The 23551-nt window shown below is 39.3% G+C and overlaps 1 protein-coding gene across 1 annotated transcript; it reads right to left on the bottom strand.

Annotated features, from left to right (window-relative positions):
• Nucleotides 1–67: 67 nt before the first annotated feature.
• On the bottom strand, nt 68–23551 carry LOC121888115 (NACHT, LRR and PYD domains-containing protein 12-like). Its single transcript, XM_042399462.1, has 21 exons — nt 23348–23551; nt 21588–21707; nt 17135–17248; nt 16585–16805; nt 13382–15188; nt 12898–13068; nt 12620–12790; nt 12335–12499; nt 12029–12196; nt 11752–11925; nt 11343–11516; nt 9822–9995; nt 9459–9632; nt 9206–9373; nt 8001–8174; nt 7712–7900; nt 5266–5439; nt 4045–4218; nt 3799–3969; nt 3498–3524; nt 68–1670 (listed from the first exon to the last, which is right to left on the bottom strand). Exons 1-20 carry the CDS (start codon nt 23473–23475, stop codon nt 3515–3517), a joined length of 4821 nt encoding a protein of 1606 aa, XP_042255396.1. The 5' UTR covers nt 23476–23551; the 3' UTR covers nt 68–1670; nt 3498–3514.

Here is a 23551-nt window from a genome sequence, read left to right as displayed (position 1 = left end):
TACCTGCTCAGCAGCTGGTGAACATAGTGGAGCATTTAGCAGCTAAAGAGACAGATATTTCCCTCAGGAGTTGGTAGAGAGCAAAAACAGCTAAAAGAGAGTGAATATTGGACACAGAAAGTGAAGAGAATTCAAATTTCAGTTGAATGAGCAGCACAAACAATGTTGACAGTGTGATTTTCAGAAAGTCACAGTGTGACAAAAGACAAAAACACAATGTTGTAGCTTTCTTTTCATACTCTGAATCTACATTAAAGGGAAAATAAACAGGTTTTTTGTGATTTTGATGGTGCAGAGCAAGCTGGCAGTGAGAGTTGCAGCTAGTTTAGTGTTTTGTTGTTTTCATTTATTTCTTTTTGTTGTCTGTCTTCTCACAAACAGCCTTCTGTGTTCCTTCACATGCAGCTCAGTCATAAAGAGACATTTAACTGCAGACATATAGATATAGATATTGTTCTTCATAGTTTAATGAGTACAGATTTAGGTTATTCTTATATTTGAACACCCAGAAATGACTGATGTGACCCTTAATCACAAACTGTGTAGTTACTCTGTATGTGTGTTCTTGAACATGTTGATGTTTTACAGGCTGTATCATAAACTACTGCACTCAGATCGTATATATTTATAAAGATAAATAGTTTATCAGAACAAAGAGGAGAACAACACATATATTATTAAGTTAAATATATATATATTTATGGTATATACTGTATGCTGAGAGGGATCAAACTGATCCAGGAAGGGGCCAAAACCACAAGTAGCACCGTCAGCAGAAGTATGGTGCGTTCAGGGACAATCATGTGAAACTAATTTTCATGTAGAAACACAAAGGTCCTTCTTATTTTAGGTCAAAGTCGAGTCTTCCACATGTATTTTCAAACATATAAAAGTCAAAAAACAAGGACACTGGGAAACTAGAAAAGAGGAAGACCAAGACACTTTTTATTTGCAAAAATGTAATATAGTTTACAAAAAAAACAAGAATGATGTGTTACACAAACAAAAACCAAAAACTAACAACAAACGAGGACATAAAGGAACAACAACATGAAAGGTACAGCACAGTAAGAAATGTAACTATATAAAAAATAATAGAGAAAAGAGAGGACTGAGTGAAAATTATGAAGTAAATAATTACACAAAGTAGAACTGAGTTAATTCAGAGTATTGAGTCAGCAGCTTTGCTTCATTCTGAAAGGAAACGCAGCAAACTGGGTGAAGAATTTGTGTTTTTTGGGATATAAAATTTAGACATCAAGATGTGAAAATTGACAATATATTGAAAGGAATTATTCTCGTGTCAGAAGAATACAGTAACATCAAGTCAGAAGTCAAATCAAAGGTAAAAAGCTCATTAATGAAGCTGAAAATATGAGTAGCGAGCTAATGCCAAAAGTTTTTTTTGGTGTTTACAAAAAGTACAAAGATCTGCAATGTCTACATATTTTGCAGTAAACTTGAATAAATATGATGCAGAAATTTAAAATGGACTTATGAAATGTTCTTACTTGACGTATCTCAGTCTGTATCGCCTGGAGTTAATCTGCATCTGTGCACATCTTTCTCTTGGTTTTGTTTGCATTTAAATCTCCACGTTGTTTCAAAATAAACAAATGTGTTGGGAGGTGAACTTGTGGTTTGGAGTCTCTGGGTTGCTCTCCGCTCTGCTGAGTGTACAAAACACATGACAGATCTTTAGTTTTGTGATGTCCACAAAGCTGCAGTGAATCATATTTTTGTCAAAAACAAGCGAGTTGAACTTGAACATGGAGCAGAGTGAGATTCAATGAATGTTCATGATCTGTGGTTTGGTACTGAGCTGCTGTCAATAAACACTGATCACCTTCAACACTGACTGTGGTCTCTGCTTTCGTAGTTCAGGTAATTAGAGATTCCATTTAGGAAAAACAGGTGCACACACTTTCACTTTTAGATGTCTATCCACTCTTACAGCTATCATAACTCACTGAACTGTCAATCAATTTTTCAGTGGTTTGGGTTCACAAAATGCCAGGCATTTATTTGAATACAGACTAGTTAGTTGACCAAAAATAGTTGATAATAATTAAAAGGTGAGCTTTCTGGTTGTAATTATTACAACTTCACATGTCCTGTTTTTAATATTCATACTTTAATACTCTACTGACATTTCTCACATTATTTACAAAAATGTATAAAAATGTAAAATGATGACTGAGTTAGGTGTTTGGGCTCTTGTTGGTTCCTATGTGTGCATGTGGCGTATCCAGGTTTGGTGTCAATATAGAGGCTATAGATATATAGAAGAGTTTGGAATGTTGCTGTGCAGTGTTGCCTTAATTTGTGAAAGCTGCTCACAAGCCAATGTGAGAGGCTGAAGTGATGGTTAGTTGCATTTATGGTCAATGCCATCCTGAGTTTCAATGTTCACCAACATCAAATATATCTTCCAAAGTGACAGCTGAGGCCCGTCCCACAGACTGGATGAGGTATCCATGTGTATACTGTATATCTATTGTCAGCATCTAACAGATGGCTGACCATGGCTAACCAGCCATGAGCAGCTGTTGTCCACATGCAAGTCTGCTTATTATAAGCAACTTTGGGCTTGTTTTTCTGTAAAGTCGCTTACAAATATTGGTAGTGTCATACCACACACACTATTACCATACTATTACTATACTGAGCAACAAAGATGCTCAGCTTTGTCCACCACCATTGTGGCGATCAGAGGCACGTGTTGACTGGTGGTCACCATTTAATCACAGCCTCTGTTCAAATCTCATGGTCAACTCATTGACTGGAACTCCTGTGATTGTGTGTATAGATACTGTGATGACAGCTTGGTGCTCAAATTCAAACCTTCACTTTTCATCCTGAGTCCCAACAGTTCACAGGTTGTTTTTTTTGGGGGGGCTTGTTTCCAAAGTGTAGTTGCTTATTTGGGATTGCTCCCTATATGTCTAATGTTAAATTAAGTTTGACTGAGCTCCATGTAAGTTGTCAAATATTGCTGCCTTCTGTCAGAATCACGCATGTACTAACTGACATTAAAATTCTTAACTGTGCCCTGGTCACACAGTGAGGTGGTGTGGCTTATTGACATGTTTTTAATAGTTCATGGACAACAACGGAGATCTACAGTACAGAGGAATAAGATATATCAGGCTTTGGATACATACACAATACTTTTAGTAGATCAGTTTGTTTACTAACAATACTTGTTGGTTTGGATCCAAACATGCGCTTTGTTAATAAGAAGAAAAATAGAGAAAATCCAAAAATATCACTTAAAATGTCTAGATAACATTCATCATCTACATAATTTAATTGCTTTTTCTTTTTTTTGTTTTTTTTAAGAACTTCTGACTGTCTTTGCTGCTGAAAGGATACCCTGTTCTGAGGAAAGTGATGGAGGTTGGAGTCGGTGTGGGATGCACGTGTTGATACTGATATATCACCTCTGGGTGGAGTTTCAAGTGAGCCATGTGCTCACATAATTTCAATATTCTTACCTTGTAAGGGTGACACCTTAATCCATCCTGTAGAGATAAAGGTAAAAGTTATCTGCAGGTCAACTCATCTGATCACAGCCCTCCTCTCACTTGGAAACAAAGCTACTCTCTGATCTGAGTGGTTATTGCTTTCTGTCTGGCTGTCCAAAACTGAAGTTAAGTGTTTAATAAGTGTAAATCTGACACTTAAACACAGATTGAGAAAATAGTTTATATTTAGCAGAAAATGGCAGATTTCTAACTTTTTAATTACCACTAGCTCACATGAATCAACCGAAAATGCGTCCAACCTACTACTGACCTCAGAGTCTCCAGAGCACACAGTGGATTCCCCAGTAGAGCAAACAGTTGTTTCACTGGTGAACAGTCCAGGTTAAAACTCAGGTCCAGCTCTTTCAAATTGCATTGTGTGGAACAGAAAGCTGAATTCAGATAACCAAAGCCTTCATTATTCAGGTCACTGCTTGTCAACCTGCAGAAAGAGAAGGAGTTTAAGAAACCAGTGCTAATGTTTTAGCTCCATCCCAATGTAAAAATGTGTCTGTACCTCAGAGTTCCCAAATGACAATGTGGATTCTTCAGACATGATAATAGATGCCCAGTCCCCAAATTCTTCATGTCATTGTAACCCAGGTCCAGCTCCCTCAGATGGGAGGGGTTGAACTCAAGTGCTGTTTTCAGAAAAGCACAGCTGTTGTCTGTCAATCCACAGTATCTGAGCCTGCAGGAGGACACACAGTTAAATTAACAGGGTACATTACTTATTGTAAGTCATTACTCCATAAACTCTATGGCAACATGCATCTACCTCATAGGAGACGTTAGGAGTTTGTCCCTAACTTTAATTTCTGTGAGATGGCAGACAAACATTTTTTTTTCAATGTTATATATTTTGGTGGCTGACTGACAGGGTTTTTAGTCACAATAATTTAAAAAACTGTTTTCAGTACAGCTTGTTGTTTTCAGCACAATCTGTCAACATAACCTCTGACATATTATCAGCAGTCGAAGTAGATGTGGCTAACTTTGTTAGAAAACAGCTGCCTACTTCCACATCCAGCAGGCTCAGAACAACATGATCATCCCATTGGAGTGGCGTTTGAATGTAAGTTCAATATTCACTCTCCTTTTAGCCCTGGTTTCCACTAGCTCCTGAGGGAAATATCTGGCTCTAAGCTGCTAAGTGCCAGCCTGTCTCTAACTTGGGGTCACCATATGGGTCTGCATGCGCTTTTGTCTTAAGAAAGTTACTCTTTTGTAAAGGGGTGGGGTTGTTACTGCATGTGACACCCTTCACATTATACAGAATAATGTAATGAATTGTTTATATAATAATAGAATACAATAGAATACAACTTTTTTGTCCACCTGGATGGACAATAAAGTTATATTCTATTCTATTCTATAAATCAGTGGCTGCTCCCAAAGATGAGTTTGCAATATCATGAAAACAGAAGGCATGTAGTTGCTGTGTGGACTTTTGTTTGTAAGAAAAGGGGGTCTGAGTGGGTGTTACAGTGTGTATGTGTACAAAAGTTGTAGTGTACTTCCTGATTCATGTAAAGAAATCCCTAGCTATGCTACTTCAACAACAACATTACCTAAAAGGTCCAAATGCAGAACATTATCCAGAAGAATAGTATTGTCCCTGCATATGCACCTCTGTTAATGTAACACAGTCACAAAAATAGAGCACCTTAAATTTCAGCCATCATTTGTATCTAAGCCCTGTCTCCAAAATAAAATTCAATCCTGCAACTGCACCAACCTCAGAGTCTCCAGTCTGCAGTGTGGACTCCCCAGTCCAGCAGACAGTAGCTGCACTCCTGAATCCTGAAGCTTGTTGTCACTGAGTTCCAGCTCTCTCAGATGGGAAGGGTTGGACTTCAGAGCTGAGGCCAGAGAAGCACAGCTGATCTCTGACAAACTGCATTTGTTCAGTCTGAACAATAAAAGAAGGCACAATAATTATTTAAGATATTAAATCCACACCATTAAATTATGTAGATTTGTGAGACAAGAATTTAAAGAGTGAGAATACATTCCGTGTTTAGCCCATCTCTCTCTGTTGTACAATTGTGAGAGATGGCTCATAGGATGAGTGAGGATGGGAAGGAGAGGTAGGTTTAGGGAGCTGTGTCTTTAATAATAAAATAATAACTCCATCTCAGTTCAGTGGCAACAACCTTGGACACTGAAGTAAAAACTGCCAATACAGTGAGACTTGTCTACCTGTTTTTTCTGGTGAAGCAAAGTGTTTCAGAAATGTTGTCATGGTCCAGCTCTGCCTCTCCCTTATTCCTAGTATTTCAGGTGTTTACCCCTCTGTTTCTTGTTGGTTCCCTGTTCGTTCTCTCTCTCTGTCAGTGTGTGTCTTTCCCTCCTGCTGCCTATCAACCTACACACCTGTGACCCATCCACTTATCAAGCTCCTGCAGTATATACACCCCAGCTCTTCACTCCAGTCTTCGCCAGATGATCAGTTTGCCAGCGTGGTACTAATGTTACAGCCAAGTTAAAACTCCTAGTCAGTAAATCTCTTGTGGTTGCCTGAACTTTGTTTGACTCTGTGTTTTCCTGTGCCTCAGGTTCATTATTCCCCTGTGGTCTCTGTCTGCCTGCCCCACTCCACTGTTATTCTGGCTCAACTCTCCAAACCTAGTATTATAGTAGTATCTTCTAATAAATGTAATGCATAAGGATATTATGAAGGACCACAAGAGACATGGAAATAGTAATAACAAGTAAGCAGTTCATTAATTAATAACTAACTGTAAAATTAAAAAGATGAATTATAAAATGAATTTACAAATGAAATTATCCTTCAATAAACTGTTCAAATTAAAAAGAGATTTACAAAGCAACTTTAAAATAGTCAATAAAAACATCATTTAAAAATTAATGAATTCTTTAATAAAAATGGAATTTCAAAATCAATTTGAAAATGCAGTTTTTAAAAGAGAACTAAAGCACTGACTTTGAAAACTGAATTAAGAATACAGCTTTTAATCAGACATTTAAAAGAGCAATTCTTTTTTCCCATTTGCATTTCTATTTCCTTGCTGCTTTTCCTTTTCCTATTCACTATTGGATTTGCTGCCTCTCCATTCAGACTTTCAGTGATGCTTTTGGTCCCTGCACTGCTAAACAATGCAAATCAGTCTCTGTTGAGTCTTGTCAGTACAAGCTGTCATGTTATGTCCATGGTTTGTTTGTAGTGATACTCAGGTTTTATTCTAACAAATGTGTGCTGGTTATGTTGTATGTATGTAAATAACACATGTCTGATTGATGATTAGTGCCAATCATAATGGCGGAGAATCAAACCATGGACATAATGTGACAGCCTGTACTGACAAGACTCAACAGAGCTTTTATTATGAAGACCAGGAGCCACTGACAGGAGGGGGCAAGGGTTTCCTCCTTGCATGCCTCCCATGAAAATCAAACTTATGCAGTCTTTTTCTGATGGTAGATGCATGTACTTTGAAATCAACTGTGGCAAGAGCTACCTGTAGGTCCCATGATGGCATTTTAGGGTTGTTGGAGACTTCTTTTTGCATCTTGCAGTCTGCTCTTAGGCTGAACTTGCTAGTACAGCCTGACCTGGCCATGTTGGCAGTCGTTTTAAATGTTCTGAACTTTTAAATTATTTTCTGGACAGTGGAATTGCTGATTTCTAATTGTTTGGAGAACTTTTTAAATCCCTTCCAAGACTAATATGCATCTACAACCTTTTTTCTGAAGGCCTTAGAGAGCTCTTTTGATGGTGATACCACTCAATTCAACAATCAAGAGAAAATAAAACTAAATGTCTGAGGTTTAAATAAGACAGGCTCCTCCACAATCCTCTCTGACAAAGTTTTAATCATTTGCACCTGATGTGGTGCACTTAATCCTAATTTTAGGCATTGTATGTAGTAATAAACGTGGTTCTAACTTCCTTACAAGAAAATTGCATTTCGATCAATTACATTATACAAATCATTTTTAAAAGACATTATTTTTATTTGTTTAGTTTAGACATTTTATTTGTTTAGTTATATTACCTCCATCTCTCACTTTTGTTTAAATTAAAATAAAATGTCCATATGTTTACATACATTGAAAAATATATGTTTTCATGGGTGTCCTATCTTTTTCACATGACTGTATTACCAAATAGCAACAATTGTTTGGCAAACTGATTGTCACTTCAATAGAGCTGTCCTGACCTCAGAGTCTTCAGTCTACAGTTTTGATTCCCCAGTCCAGCAGACAGTAGCCTCACTCCTGAATCCTGCAGGTTGTTGTAACTCAGATCCAGCTCTCTCATACTGGAGATGCTGGACTTGGGCTTATACTTTGACAGCACTGAAGCCAGAAAGGCACAGGAGCTCTCTGTCAGTTGACAACTATCAAGTCTGGTGAAAGAATGAATATGAGTTCAGTCAGATGTGATAAAAACTATTGTCTTGTCATGAGAAATATAACATCTACATAAGTAACATCAAATGACTTCACCTCAGAGTCTCCAGTTTACAGTGTGGACTCTCCAGTCCAGCAGACAGCAGCTTCACTCCTGAATCCTGAAGGTTGTTGTCACTGAGATCCAGCTCTCTCAGATTGGAAACTTCAGACATCAGAGCTGAGGCCAGAGAAGCACAGCTGACCTCCATCAGTCCACAGATAACAAGCCTATAATTAGTAAATGCATATCAAATCAGACATATTATACTAATAAAAATATCCACCTTTTGTGGTAATTTACAGCTGTGTTTAAAGTAAAAACATACAGACCAAAGTGCTTTGCAATTTTCCTTGTTACTTCTGCACATAAATACATCTGCTAAGCTGCTCACAATGACTAAACTCTGGGATATTAAAGTACATAAGTTGCAGTAAATGTTTTTTGTACAGCGTGATTACAGTAATTCTCAGGCATCATGTTACACTCTCATCTAAAACTTTTGTAATCCCTACTGTCCACTGTGGGCATCTGGTACATCACAGTCTTCTTTTGTCTTAGTTTGTTCAGCAGACACAGAGAATATCTGTTTTTTTTCTTTATTTTTCCTGTATGCATACAAGATCACATATACTGAACAGAATGTCCTTAAGGTAGAGTTTTGCATGCATGTGAGGATTTTTTCCTGACACCAAAAGTTGTTTTTGCAAGCACATTAGCTATCTTAGCTGGAATTATGTTGCCTGCAAGTGGGAAATTACAACAATCTTTTCTCATCAAACCAATTGTTAGACATGTACAATCACAACATGTATTCAAAACAGACTTAATAGACATACTTTCATTTTTCAATTAAACATGGCATATTTTCCTCACTAAATGGCTGCATCTGTCTTTGGGATGCTGATACAAATAGCCAAGTAAATTTTTGTGTAGTCACAAAGTGGACAGCTTAAGTGGGTAAAATCCTTCACACGTGTAGAGCTCATAAATTGGGTCATGTGAAAAGAACAAATTTTCTTGATCACTTAATTTATAATAATAATAATATTTTAACTTATATAGCACTGTCTAGCATAAGCACAATGTTCTTTACATATTAAATTGATTACAGAATGATGAATACAGAATAAAATGGCATATGACATATTTGGTAAAAGTGTTCATCCTTCTCAGCTGGTTTATTTTCAAACAAAGAACAAAACACATTCACACATGGATGCACAGGAGTTTAGAAAAATAAGACACTATTTGAACTGACCTCAGAGTCTCTAATCTACAATTTTCCAATCCAGCACACAGTAGTTTCACTCCTGAATCCTGCAGCTTGTTCTCATTTAGATCCACCTCTCTCAGATGGGAGGGGTTGGTCTTCAGAGCTGAGACCAGAGAAGCACAGCCTTTCCCTGTGACCATACAGCATACCAACCTGTAGAATGAGGAAGATTTAAGAACACTATTACTGTTCTGTCAATTCAGTTCCATTTAGAGTAAAAAGACAGTGCCTCAAATACCCCAGAGTTTCCAGTCTACATTGTGGACTCTCCAGAAAATCACACAGAAGCTTCACTCCTGAATCCTGCAGCTCGTTATGACTCAGATCCAGCTCTATCAGATGGGAGGGGTTGGACTTCAGAGCTGTGGCCAGAGATGGACAGCTGATCTCCGTCAGTCCACAGTTATCAAGTCTTTCATGAGCGGATACATATCAAATTAGTTGAATTGCAATATAGGATCTTCATTCTATATCAATTTCTAGACACCATCTGAGTGCAATGATAGCATTAATGTGTTTAGTATGATTTAATACAAAAAGCATAAGCATCATCTGCTTAAAAATGAAAGGGGTAGACTAAACCACAGTTGGGTGAACTGACCTCAGGGTCTCCATTTCAAAGTCTGAAATCTCTAATATATCACACAGCAGCTTCACTCCTGAGTCCTGCAGCTTGTTGTCACTTAGATCCAGCTTTTTCAGATGGGAGGGGTTAGACTTCAGAGCTGAGGCCAGAGAAGCACAGCTGATCTCTGACAAACTGCAGTCCATCAATCTAAAAAACAATTAAGCATGCATATCTTGCTTGACATCATGTAGTGTTTAAGCTGGCAGTATTCTTGTTTTTACGGTCAACATTATTGTGGAGTGGTTTGATCAATGCAGTTTGTACTGACTTCCAGTCAGCACTTTTAAAAATGTTTGCATGATTGTATTAAAAGTCCCCCCCAGTGCACCATTATCAACAATGTATCAACAGCATCTTGTAGTTATTTCTACAAAGTGCACTAATGCACCACCCCCCCCCCCCCCCCCCCCCCCCTTTCTTTCTCTCTCAACCCAACCGGTCAAAGCAGATGGCCGCACACCAAAAGCCAGGTGCTTGAGGTTTCTACCTGTTAAAGGGGATTTTTTCCTTGCCACTGCCACCAAGTGCATGCTCATGGGGGTATTGTTAGGTCTCTGTAAATTAAAGAGTATGGTCTAGACCTGCTCTATGTGAAAAGTGCCCTGAGATGACTTTTGTCATGATTTGGTGCTATATAAATAAACATTAATTGATTGATTGATTAATTGATCTCACAGTTTCCAGTAAATTATGGCATCAGTTGGATCTGAGCTGACGCAAACACTTAGAGCTCTATTTTAGTGTTGGCACACAGTGCAGAATGCAGCTCCGCCCAGTGAAAATAACAAAGAACTGGTACTTTCCTGGAGCACACTGAGGTTATTTCCTCAACTGTGTCAGTTTGGTATTTTTGTGACTTGCTGTGAACTGTGCACTGCAGTAGGAGGAAAGGAGTAGAGAGTGTGGCAATGCCAGTCCAGTAGCGCACTGCAGTCTTGGTACCCAGAACCCAGTGGGTCTCAATCTGACTGCCACCCACCTGCTCAGAGAAGGTTGAGAGCTCAGCACACATGCTACGTGTTCCATGATATGTTGGTGGTGAAGGCACACCTATATATACCTCTCTGAAACCACTTTTGTTCTACATTTTTTAACCAGCTGATAACTCAAGTTGCCCACAGTTAATATCTGTGTACTCAGTACACATTGGTTGTTCATGGCAAAGACACATGAACTGCACAAACAATCTAGCTGTCATATTCACATGAATATGGCAAGGCAAAAGATTATTCATGTTCACACTAGACGCTCCCTTAAAATCTAGACAGTGTTGCTCAACATTATGTTGTTCCAATAAGTGGGCTTTGCCATTTAACTATTGTAGTGACATTGCCTGGATCTTCATATATTAAACAACTATGTACTTACAGAACTATTAAAGGATAAGGCTGGTAATTTTCTATATTTTTCTTATTGTCAACAAATCTCATCTGCAGAGCCAAACCAATAAAATACAAAAAATTGCAGGCAATATCCTTTTAAGTGCTACATTACCTCAGAGTCTTCAGTCTACAGTGTGAATTCTCCAGAAAATCACACAGCAGCTTCACTCCTGAATCATTTATCTTGTTTTCACTGAGATCCAGCTCTCTCAGATGGCAAGGGTTGGACTTCAGAGCTGAGGCCAGAGAAGCACAGCTGATCTCTGACAGTTCGCAGCTGCCAAGCCTAATTACAGAATGTGTGATACATATAAGTGGTATTAAAATATAGTGCAATGTATTTTAAAGATATAACATGCATACGTATAAAGGAATGTCAACAAATACTTAACCATGCCACCTAACCTGCCTTAGCACAAAATTAGTTTTTCTAGAAAAATTATGTATTTCAGTGATCATTTGTTTCTGTGACCAAAGAGCCTTGTCTCCATAATAAAACTTATTGCAGTATCTGAACTAACCTCAGAGTCTCCAGTATACAATCTGAACTCTCCAGTTCAGCAGACAGTAACGTCACTCCTGAATCCTGAAGGTTGTTGTTCATCAGCTCCAGCTCTCTCAGATGGGATGGGTTGGACTTCAGAGCTGAGGCCAGAGAAGCACAGCTTTTGTCTGTTAGTCCACAGCCATTAAGTCTGCAATCAGAAGATGTATATCAAAGTGTGTACTAAAAAGCTGTTTAATAATATTCCCCACCTGATCATCCAGCCTCCTCCATTTTCATATAAGTAAACTTACTTGAGAGTCTCAAGTTGATTCTTAAAATCTCCTGACAGCAGCTTCTTCTCTGACTTCTGTAGGAACTTGCTGTAGCTCAGATCCAGCTCTCTCAATTGGGAGGGTTTGGACATCAGAACTGAGGCCAGTGAAGCACAGCCTCTCATTGACAACCTGCAGAACCTCAGTCTGAATACATTTAAGAGGGTAAAGAGCATTGTGACTTGGTGTGCTTATAACTATTTTGTTAATCAGCTATACAGAACTTAATTTATTGACACCACACATAATGTTTATGAGCAAAGAACTAATAAAGCACACTCTCACCTCAGAGTCTCTAGTGTCTTCCATTTATGAGACAGCCAACACAGTCTTGAATCCCACAGTATGGAGTTATTACTCAGGTCTAGCTCTTTCAGATGGGAGGGATTGGACTCTAGAGCTGAGGCCAAAGAAGCACCACTGATCTCAGAAAGTGAACAGTTTTGCAGCCTGTAATTAGACAAATCACAACAAATCAAACTTATTGTACCAAAATCCATCAAAAACATCATTTTCTATTTTGTATCTGACAGCATGTAAATGTATATAAATGGGAAGATTTAAACAAACCTCAGGGTCTCCAGTCTACACTCAGCATTCTCCAAAAGATCGCACAGAAGCTTAATGTGTGATGACAAAAAATAGTTGTTACTTAGATCCAGCTCTCTCAGTTGGGAGGGGTTGGACTTCAGAGCTGAGAGTAGATAGCCAAGGCCTTCTGGTTCCATCTTACAGTTTAACCTGTCATTAGAGAATACATTTTAAATCAGGCATGTTGTACCAGAAACTGCTGCATAAGCAAATTGTGGGCCACGATTTTTATTTATTAAGATATTAAGCAAACTAACCTCAGAATCTCTAGTTTACAGTGTGGGCTCTCCAATGCAGCAGACAGCAGCTTTGCGTCAGACTTTTCTATATATTTTTCAGTCCTCACATACAACTCTCTCAGATGAGATGGGTTTGACTTGAGAGCTGAGGCCACAGCTTGACAGTACCAGAAGTCAAAGTCATAACATCTGTAATTACAAATTTGACATTAAAACAGTGCCAAGATCAAGTGTAGCAATAGTAAAACTAATAATAAAATATTCTTATACCTCTCTACTTCTCAAGAGTTGTAAAGTGCTTTGTGTAAAATTCAGTCACTGTGGAATGGTTTTATTGTTCTGTTATTTTTGTTGTTCTATTCTATTTCATTTTATCTAGTCCTGAATTGAATCATAAATAATGGATTTAGGGGAGCTGAAGTCCGTTATAGTCCACTCTAGAAAGAAAATTCAGAGTAGGCATCACAAACAGCAAAGATGTTTTTGTGTAATCTGGATTTACCGAGCCTTTCTGCAGTTGCTCACAGCTTGGATCAGTCTCCGTCGTCCCTGCTGTGATGTGTTGTACTTCATCAGGTCCAACTCATCCAGAACCTCCTCTGACATCTGCAGCATGTAGGCCAGAGCTGAGCAGTGGATCTCAGAGAGTTTCTTCTCTGATCTGTTCTCTGACTTCAAGAACTCTTGGATCTCCTGATGTACTGAGCGGTCGTTCATCTCCATCAGACAGTGGAAGATGTTGATGTTTCTTTCAGGAGAGCTATAGTACATGCTCTCCTTCTTCAGGTTTTCGATGACTCTCTGGATAATTTCTGGACTGTTCTCTGTCCAACCTAGCAGCTCTCCTAAGAGACTCTGGTTGGACTCTTGAGAGAGGCCATGAAGGAAGCGAACAAACAGGTCCAAGTGGCCATTTTCACTTTGTAGGACTTTCCCTAAGGACCTGCTGAGGTACACCTCCAAGTTTACGCCAATGTTACCATATCTAGTCCATTCTGGTCCCAGGAAGTCCTCCAGTACCTCTGTATTCCAGTTGGTGTAACAGTGGTACATGTAGACCGCAGCCAGAAACTCTTGAACGCTCAAATGAACAAAGCAGTAGACTGTTTTCTGGAAGATCACACTCTCTCTTTTGAAGATCTCTGTACAAAATCCTGATAGCACCGAGGCCTCTGTGACATCAAGACCACACTGCTCCAGGTCTTCCTTGTAAAACATGATGTTTCCTTTCTCCAGTTGTTCAAATGCCAGCCTCCCCAGCTTCAGAAGAACTTCCCTGTCAGCCTCTGTCAGCTCCTGGGGTTTTGTCTCATGTGCCTCATCATACTTGTGCTTCCTCCTCTTTGTCTGAACCAGCAGGAAATGTGAGTACAGGTCAGTCAGGGTCTTGGGCAGCTGTGCTCTCTTGTCTGTAGTCAACATGTGTTCCAGAACTCTAGCAGTGATCCAGCAGAAGACTGGGATGTGACACATGATGTGGAGGCTCCTGGATGTCCTGATGTGTGAGATGATTCTGCCGGACAGCTCTTCATCACTGAATCTCCTCCTGAAGTACTCCTCCTTCTGGGCATCAGTGAAGCCTCGAACCTCTGTTACCCTGTCAACACATGTTCGAGGGATCTGACTGACTGCTGCAGGTCGGGAAGTTATCCAGATGAGAGCCAAGGGAAGCAGCTTCCCCTTGATGAGGTTTGTCAACAGCACATTGACTGATGACTTCTGTGTGACATCAGACACAACCTCATTGTTGTGGAAATCCAATGAGAGTCTGCTTTCATCCAGGCCGTCAAAGATGAACAGAACTTCACAGACAGCGAGCTTCTTTGCTGTGACCTTCTGTAATGTTGGATGGAAAACATGGATCAGCATGAGAAGACTATACTGCTCATCTTTGATCAAGTTCAGCTCCCTGAGTGAAAGCAGAATCACCAGACTGACATCTTGGTTTTCCAAGCCCTCTGCCCAGTCCAGAGTGAACTTCTGCACTGAGAAGGTTTTTCCAACACCAGCGACACCGTTCGTCAGAACAACTCTGATGTATTTCTGTTGGTCAGGTAAGACTTTAAAGATGTCATGATACTTGATTGGAGCATCCTGGAGGGTCATCATCTTGGAAGCTGTTTCAAGCTGCCTCACCTCATGTTGGGTATTAACGTCTTCACTCTGTCCCTCTGTGATGTAGAGCTCAGTGTAGATCCTGTTGAGGATGGTTCCACTTCCTGCTTCATCACTTCCTTCTATTGCAAATTCACATCTTCTTCTTAGATGGATTTTATGTTCATCTAAAACCCTCTGCAGACTGCTTTCTTCTGGAAGATAATAAATCATAAGTAATGTAATAGTTACCCTGAATGATATCAGTATTACGAGCATTTGTGTAGACCTCTTATGAACTGCTATTGGTTAACCCTCCAAGGCAAGAATTGGTGCACTCACGTCTCCATCAGCTTGTCATTTGTAATACCAACAAGACCATGATTTGTCCCCCGTTGCTTTGCTGGAATAATTTACCAAAGGGTTTCTTAGGCAAAAATGACCTTTGGTACCTTGTTTGAAGTCTTAAAATGGAAAACAAAAGACTGAACTGAGGTGACATGTTTGACTAAGGTGAGGTTAATTATATTTTCATTCAGAAATAACAGAACATAACAGAAATGGTCAAGGTCTTGATCATTTGATAATAAATAGAATAATAAATAATAATATATAAATAATAATTTGATATCAACACAGGACTCTTCTATAGGACAGGGCCTTTACAATAGATAATAATAGAGCATCCACCATGAGGTCTTTCAGTTAATAGTGGACTTTATGGGACACAAACACAGTCAATCTGGGGTTTATAATGCTCTTGGGGTTTTGGTTTCCTCTTTATCACGTCATTGCTTACTGGACAGAAATTCCCACAGTAGGCCTTGAGGCTACACAGAATGAGCAAGCATGCACTCCCAGTAAAAAGTAGATTCTCGTAACCTCATTGAAAATCACAAGTAACACTGTGCTTTTTCTATTTGTGAAAAAAGTTGACTATTGGACCAGCAACAGCAATGCCAAATCTGCTGTACCATGTCTGGGTGGAGTTGCCCTCCTGACACCATGTCACGCTTGTTTAGAGGGCTGTGTGACCAATCACACAGTGACAGCTGCTTGACTAGTACCGGGAAAGAGTATGTGTGTGAGCATCCATTACAGTCAGGTTGTCTCTTAGCATGAATTTTGCTTTTTAATTAATTTGATCAAAACCATTATATCGCTCCTCCTGTGGAAGCAAGAAACAGATGAGGCTCACAGGTGAGATCTCACAGGTCTTGTCCATTGTAAATTATGTAGTCTGATGTGGGATAAAGGGTCTTCTGTATCTGATGTTGTAGTGCAGAAGTGTCTCAAGGTAAGCTGAAGATTTATAGGGTATGCTTCCGCTTGAAGTGAGTGCATCATTCTGTCTCGGAGCTCAAGGCAAAGGCTTAGTGGGGTTAACCAATAACAATAGCTCAATAGAGAGCAGAGCACATCCAGAATGTAATATAATGTTGTATCTTACGATGAAATTGGTCTTTCTTTTCTGTTTCTTTTCAATATTTACACAATCAGTCATAGAAGAACGAAAATGAGAGGAAAAGTTTTACATCATTTGAAATTAAACAAAATTGGGAAAAGGTTTTACCAATACAAGTCCCATTTTCAGAAGAACTACAGTCTTACTTTGCATGGGGCTTGTCTGACTGTCTGTCTGCAGTCTTGGTCTTGGTCTGGATCTTTTTCCACATTGGGGACAGGAGGACTGTCCTGATGGAGCAGACTGGTCCCTGCATGAGATGATGCACTGACTGCAGAACCAGTGTCCACAGCTGGTAGAGACTGGATCCTGCAGGACGTCCTGACACAAAGCACAGCAGGACAGCTGCTCCTCCACTGAACCTTCACTGCTCACAAATAGAAAAAATGTATTGTTGTATGTATTATTATGAATTAAAATAGCTATAATATAGTTTTTATATTAACAATGAATCACATGACTATTTGTAGTGGTAAATAAAAGGACAGGTAAAGCCTGGCTCACTTCAACTACAGCATCATGGCCCAGCGAGTTTTACTGTTTTACCTTTGGTTTTACCTCATACCATCATTACTATCTTTGATTTATAAAAACATTCCTGGTATGGATTGGATTGACAACGCTTATACAGACTGGTACAACATAGGCTTTTGACTTTCTCCTCAATTAGGTAAAGCAGTAGAAACCATCTCTTACTTTGTGTCTGAGGGTCCAGGTTCATTACTGAAGTTTGGTGGGGAATCTTTAGACCAGTCACTCTTCATAGACAGAGATCTGGATATTAGAGACTCTGCTCTCTGGTACTGATCCCTGAAAAGAGAAATATTTTCAATTATCCATCTATTCCATCCAAGTGTGGGTACCCCTTTACATTTTCACTCACATAGTTAAACGTTGGTAGAAAAACTAGGCATATTGGTTTGTGCCCACACTGTGTTGGTTTTGGTGAAGTTTGTGGATTTTTTAACCTTTATTTAACCAGGAAAAGTCTCATTGAAATTAAATATCTCTTTTACAAGAGCATTCTGGCCAAGACATGTAGCAGCACAATTACTAGGGTTGCAAACATAAAAAACATAAATTTTACGATGAAAATAACGAGTAAATTACAGAATCATAAAGTATCAAAATATTCATCAGTATTTGTCACAAGTTATCAACATCAGGGATCAAACAGGGCAAAATGAAAGTCAAAACATCTGCAGCCATATGTGCCTGCCTCCAAGTCAATTAGGATTACTTTAAATGCATCCTGTGAGACCAGCTCCTGATGATTCAGGTAACTGTGCAACTGATTCCAAGCAGAGGGAGCAGAATACTTAAACACCCTTTTCCCCTGTTCAGTAAGGGCTTTAGGGACAAATAGTAGGAATAAGTCCTGGGAGCAAAGACAATAACTTCCCATACTTTTCTGAAGGACGTAGATCTGTTGGTAAGATGGAAGCAGACCAAGAATGGCCGAATAAATAAAAAGATAAGTAAGTTCAGAAAGAAAGATCAGAAAGATCAGTAAGGTCTTTAGCTCGTGTTATGTTTTCAGATATGGTTATTAGTAAGGCCTAGGGATGTAATGGTACACAAAATTCATGGTTTGGTATGTACCTCGGTTTTGGGGTCACAGTTCAGTTCAGTGCTGCAGTGAAAACTTACTGACACAGTTTAGTTGTGCTGCGTAAACTATTACTGACAGTTTAGTTGTGCTGCGGTGAAAATTAAATCTTTTTACGGATACTTGACATACATGTTCACAGTCAGAAATGCACACTGCACAGCAAGAAACTTGGCACCTGTCCTGCTGCTTCACAGATATAAAACTTCTAATCCCTGTCAGAAATTAAACACTACTATGATTGGACGTCTGTGGACACTTTCCACAGTTTGAACATATCACATATATGCAACTGTGTTGCATAGAACATGGTGCCTAGTTTCTTGCTGTGCAGTGTGCATTTCCAACTGTGAACGTGTATTTCCGTGTCTCAGCTCCCTCGTGAACAGTACAGTACAACACCTCCAATAATGCTGACACCACACCTGTTCACACCTGGTGAACAAGTGCATCACTTGGAGCAACAACTGACTCCCAATCTTGAGTGATCAATCCATCATATTACCATGGGCTGTGACTTAGAGGTGCTGACTCTCATCCCCACCCTTTCATACTCAACTGCAAGCTGATGGTCACAGATCCTGAGGCTATCATACATGACATGCCTTTTCATACCGAAACCAGGCTATATGTGAGTATTGCATGTGTATCGCGTGTCAGCTAAGTTTCCTGTTTTTCCAGACTCCTTGACTCCCTTAATTCTAAGGAAAGGAGGGACATTACTCAATTTTCACTCATCTTGGATTTTGACCAAATGTGGATAGGCGTCTCTGCACTATGTGTGTGTGTGGTACACACATACACACACAGCGCAGATGATTCCTGTTGTTCTGGTAAGCTGACGTATTTCAGCATTGATAGGTCACAAAACCTTGTTCCCACTCCAAACCATAACAACCACACCTGATGACCTGGCACTCAGCCAGGTCACCTAACTTCCACATATTGGCCCAACTTCCATACTACCCCATATTTCGCTGTAGTACCCCTGGCAAGACACCCGGGGGGACAAAGTCATGGCATTCACTGAGGCCACAAAGCACCTGTGGACTGGATAGGCAAACTCCTGTGACCCCTCCAGTATTCTTGCAACTGGTCCACTGGTCCTCCTGAATCTGAGGTTCAATATCGACTGGAGTCTCTTTTTCACACTGGCATAAGCTTTCCCAGGGAAAGTGAGCTGGATTATCCGTGACCTGCATGTCACCTTAAACAGCCCAGCACTATCCAGAGCCATCAGCATCTCAGGGCAAATTTGTCAACCCCTAGTTCCTTGCCATTTCAGAACATTTAAACTCTCTCAGTGACTGGTGGCATGAAACAGTTTCCACAAAGAGTGTCCTTAATGCTGCTTCCATTGCCCAACAATACAGTCCCTGAACAGTTCCCATCAAAGTCCTCCCACACTGGAGCTTTTGCTTCAGAGCTCCTTCTTCAGCTTGGCAGCTTCCTTCACTACTGATGACCATCAGCTGGTTTTCAGTGTTATGGACTCTGTTTCTGGACTTTTTGTGTTTTGGGGGTTTTGGTGTTGCTCTGTGTGTGTTTTGTATGTGCCCTGGTTTACAAGTTGTTTGTGATTACTGCATTTGCCATTTGCGTTTGTTTGTTTGTGTAGTGCTTAAGCTTGGTATTGTTTTCCCTATGAGTCCAGGATTTTCTTTAGCTTTAGCTTTGTCTCTGCCTTCCTTTGGTTTTAGTCTTGTCAGTTTGTAACCCCTTGTGTTCCTCATGCGTTGCCATAGTCCTGCTCAGGCTGCTTTCCCCTGTACACCTGAGGCCTGTACTACGAAGCAGGATTTGGGGTTAGCTAGGTAATTTCAGGTTTAACTCTGGGTTTTCAGTCCTAACAGTGGTTCACTTCTTACCGGGGTACATCACCATGGTAACTTATACTGAACAGCTAACCTGCTCCGGAGCAGGTTAACTTCAGAGGATTGGATAACAACCTGTCAACACTCCAAACACTGACCAATCAGATCAATGGAGTCATTATTCCTACAGGATCCCGACATGGACAAAAGTCCTGAGTTACAATACAGTGACAAGTAAAAAAGAGCAATAAATATTTTTATAGGACAGTAGAAACATGTTATTGTCCCAGACTTTCTGATTCCACTCTGGCTAGTGTACAACACTAAACACATGATGATGATTTTAGCTGCATTTTAATTGTGCAAAGTTTATTTTATCCCCTGAGTGACAGCTGACAGTGTGAATGATTTTAACCTCTGATTTCATCACTGCAACTCAAAATAACATGAGACAACAATGTGATGATAGTCGGAAATAAAAACGAAAGCTTGTCTTTTATTAAAAGAAATAATCAACACTGTTAATTGGCTCCCATGAATATAAATGCAACATTTCAGTCAGATAGACTCATCAGTCATTAACTCCTTTTCAGCTCTTTGCTTCGATAGCAGAAACAGTCTGGCATTACTTTTTAAGATTTTTTTCTTTATGTGACATATTCAGAATGGTTTCTTCATCATCCAACTAAACAGCAAAAAATACTCATTCCATCCTGAAGTCATATATAATAATACAGGGAAGCGGCTGTAGTGGAGTAAATATGCTTAGAAAATGAGTAGCCTATCCTGAGCAGAGTTACTGATCAAAAATAGACATGTTTAAATAACCACTTCTTCCCAGAGACTGTGATCAGTGGAAATGGAAAATGTAATATACATGGAATAGAAAACTGAATAGAAACATTAAAATGGATGCTAACATGAGTAACATGAGCAATATGATGCACTGAATGTCTGTATTGACACATTTTGATCACCTACCATTCATATAAGTTTGCTATGCCATGGCCACCCCACACTAGCTCAAGTTGATCATTGATTAGACTGTCTATAACGAACATCATATCCAAGCATAAGGTATTTTTAATCATAACATGAATACAGTTTTGTTTGTGTTGCTGAGCACGGCATCGGTACTCTTTACAGTAACTTTCATTGAGTTTTATTATTAACCTCACAGAGTCTTTGGCCTCCAAACTTAAAAAGTTTAAAAGTTGTGTAAAAACTATGCTGTTTGAACCCAAAGAATAAAACAGAAGCAATGCCCAGTCTAACTGTTCTACTGGTTTGAAAAGTAAAACTTTTTTAACTTTAAATCCCCTTTTTGCAAAGCAGCAGTATCTTTATTTTAGATGTCAGCTTTACCAGATGGTTGACAGTGGTGAAGGCAGAAACCAACTGGGGGGTGTGGTTCACTTTGTTCTGTATCTACAGTACAAATCACTTTTGCAACAAAAATCTCAGGTTTTGGCATGATTTGAAAACGTCCTGTACAGACAGTAAAAAACTGTACATATATTACAAGTTTTGCAGCTTGTGCATTCATTCAGATTTTGACTGTACATTTGCAAATCACTGCTGTAATTTCAACTTCTGCAAATGAATGAATAAAAAACATTCTTAGAGTGGACCAACGTTTCTGCACTCATAGATCTGCTTCATGAAAACAAGTATTTTAGAGCATTTTCACTTCCTAGTTCAGCTCACAGTTGAAACTCTCTCTTACTTTGTGTCTGAGGGTCCAGGTTCATTACTGAAGTTTGGAGGTGAATCTTTGGACCAATCACTCTTCATAGACAGACAGCTGGATATTAGAGACTCTGCTCTCTGCTGGCTGAGTTGACCTCTGAAAACATGAAACGGATTTTACACGTGTTAAGATTTACAACAGTGTTATTTATTGCAGAGCAATCATCATGGATGTATTGTACAGACATTCATGTTATCATATTCATATCATCATATCATATCATGTTATATATTATAGAGCCCACATGATATTGTGGACCCCCGCACCACTAGTCAAGCTCCTAGGTCCTTGACCCAGGGTCTTCTGAGTGTCCCTTGGACACATTTTAAGACTCAGGGAGATCATGCATTCCAGTCAGCAGCACCTAAGCTTAGGAATAGTGTTCCTAAAACTCTTAGGTTTGGCCCCCATAACACTAGATCATACATTTCCCACAATGCAACTGGATAGTATCTTTCTTTCGCAGTCTCATTTGTAGTCTCCAAGCCCAACCTAAAATACCCTACTGGCATCACTGTGACATCATCAGGGTTATTTTTTCAAACTTTAGAAAGCTCCTGTATTCCCCAAGAAAACATTGGACACATGAGTGGTACTCCTCATGCTGAGTAAACTGACTCTTGTGTAAAATAGGTGGTGCCAGTTACTTTTGTTTCTTTGGTGTGAATGGAATCAATTAAATGACAGTTGATGATGACACATACACCCTGCAGCTTTGTTTGGACAGGCTTACATCTGAGAACTGCAGCAGGAGTATTAACCCTTTACTAGCCGCTGTTTTCTCCACATACACACATAGCACTCTGTAGAACTAACAGACTGCTAGTTCTGGTTACGTAAGTTAAGTAACAACAATAGAGTAATTGATAGAAGAGACTCTCATCTTGTCTGTCATTTAAAAAGAATAATCCCAGTACAATGCTCAGTGGAAAAAACTGGAAATGAATGTTAAAAAGAGTGAATAAGGCAGATAACAAAGAAATGTGAATGTCAGTAAATAATATTCCTCCCTAGAAAGGTATTCAGATGTTTTCAAATTATTCTGATGGCAAAACATCTCCTAATTCTACACAAAGTGGCTTTAACCCACACATACTGATTATATTCTGACTCATAATTAGTCTCTATACCAAATGTCTGAAGCACATATCTATTTTTCATTCATAAATACCATTATTATTATTATGGTCCTTTGTTCCCAACAGCAGGAGAATGTGTCAGCCATCATGATTTCAATGAATGCTATTGAATGTAAAGAACATTTTTGAAATGTGGTTTTTGAATAAACATGAGTCAAATTGAACCCAGAACAATCTCTACTGTTGTAAAATGTGTATAAGCCACACAAAAATAAAAACAAAGTTGTGAAATATTTCCATTTTTATATATTCTGGGTTACTTTGGGAAAAGTCATATAATTTCACTCTAAAAGAAGGGCAGTGTTTTTAGGTGTTATTACTGTACTCAAACTTAAAAGTGGGTCAAATTTGACCTGAATGGTATGTAAGGGTTAACCTCATGTACACCACAACATGTTTTTATTGTAGCCTTGTAACACCAAAGTCCCTAACCTGAAGGAAAAACACAAGAAAAATGCCGTGATCACATCAACACATCGTTACAAAAGCAAATCTAAAATGGTGACTCTTCTCAGCTTTCTCACAGACAGAAAGACCAAGTGATCCGTTAATATGGACACCAGTAGATGGGCTTGAAATATAGTTAACAGCACTTACAAACACGAAGAGGGTCCAGGTTCATTACTGAAGTGTGGAGGATCATCTTTGGATTGGTCACTCTTCATAGACACACAGCTGGATATTAGAGACTCTGCTCCATCCTGCTCTTCCTCCAAATCACTCATCTTCCATCAGTCTGAGAGAAACATCAGAAACATTAACTGTGAGCTCTGAACACAAGACTCAAGAGAAACAAGTCAG

This window comes from Thunnus maccoyii, chromosome 21 (genome assembly GCF_910596095.1).
Source record: "Thunnus maccoyii chromosome 21, fThuMac1.1, whole genome shotgun sequence".
Lineage (NCBI taxonomy): Eukaryota > Metazoa > Chordata > Actinopteri > Scombriformes > Scombridae > Thunnus > Thunnus maccoyii.
Note: the sequence above shows the minus strand (reverse complement) of the source record. Positions and strands in the feature narration are given on the sequence as shown.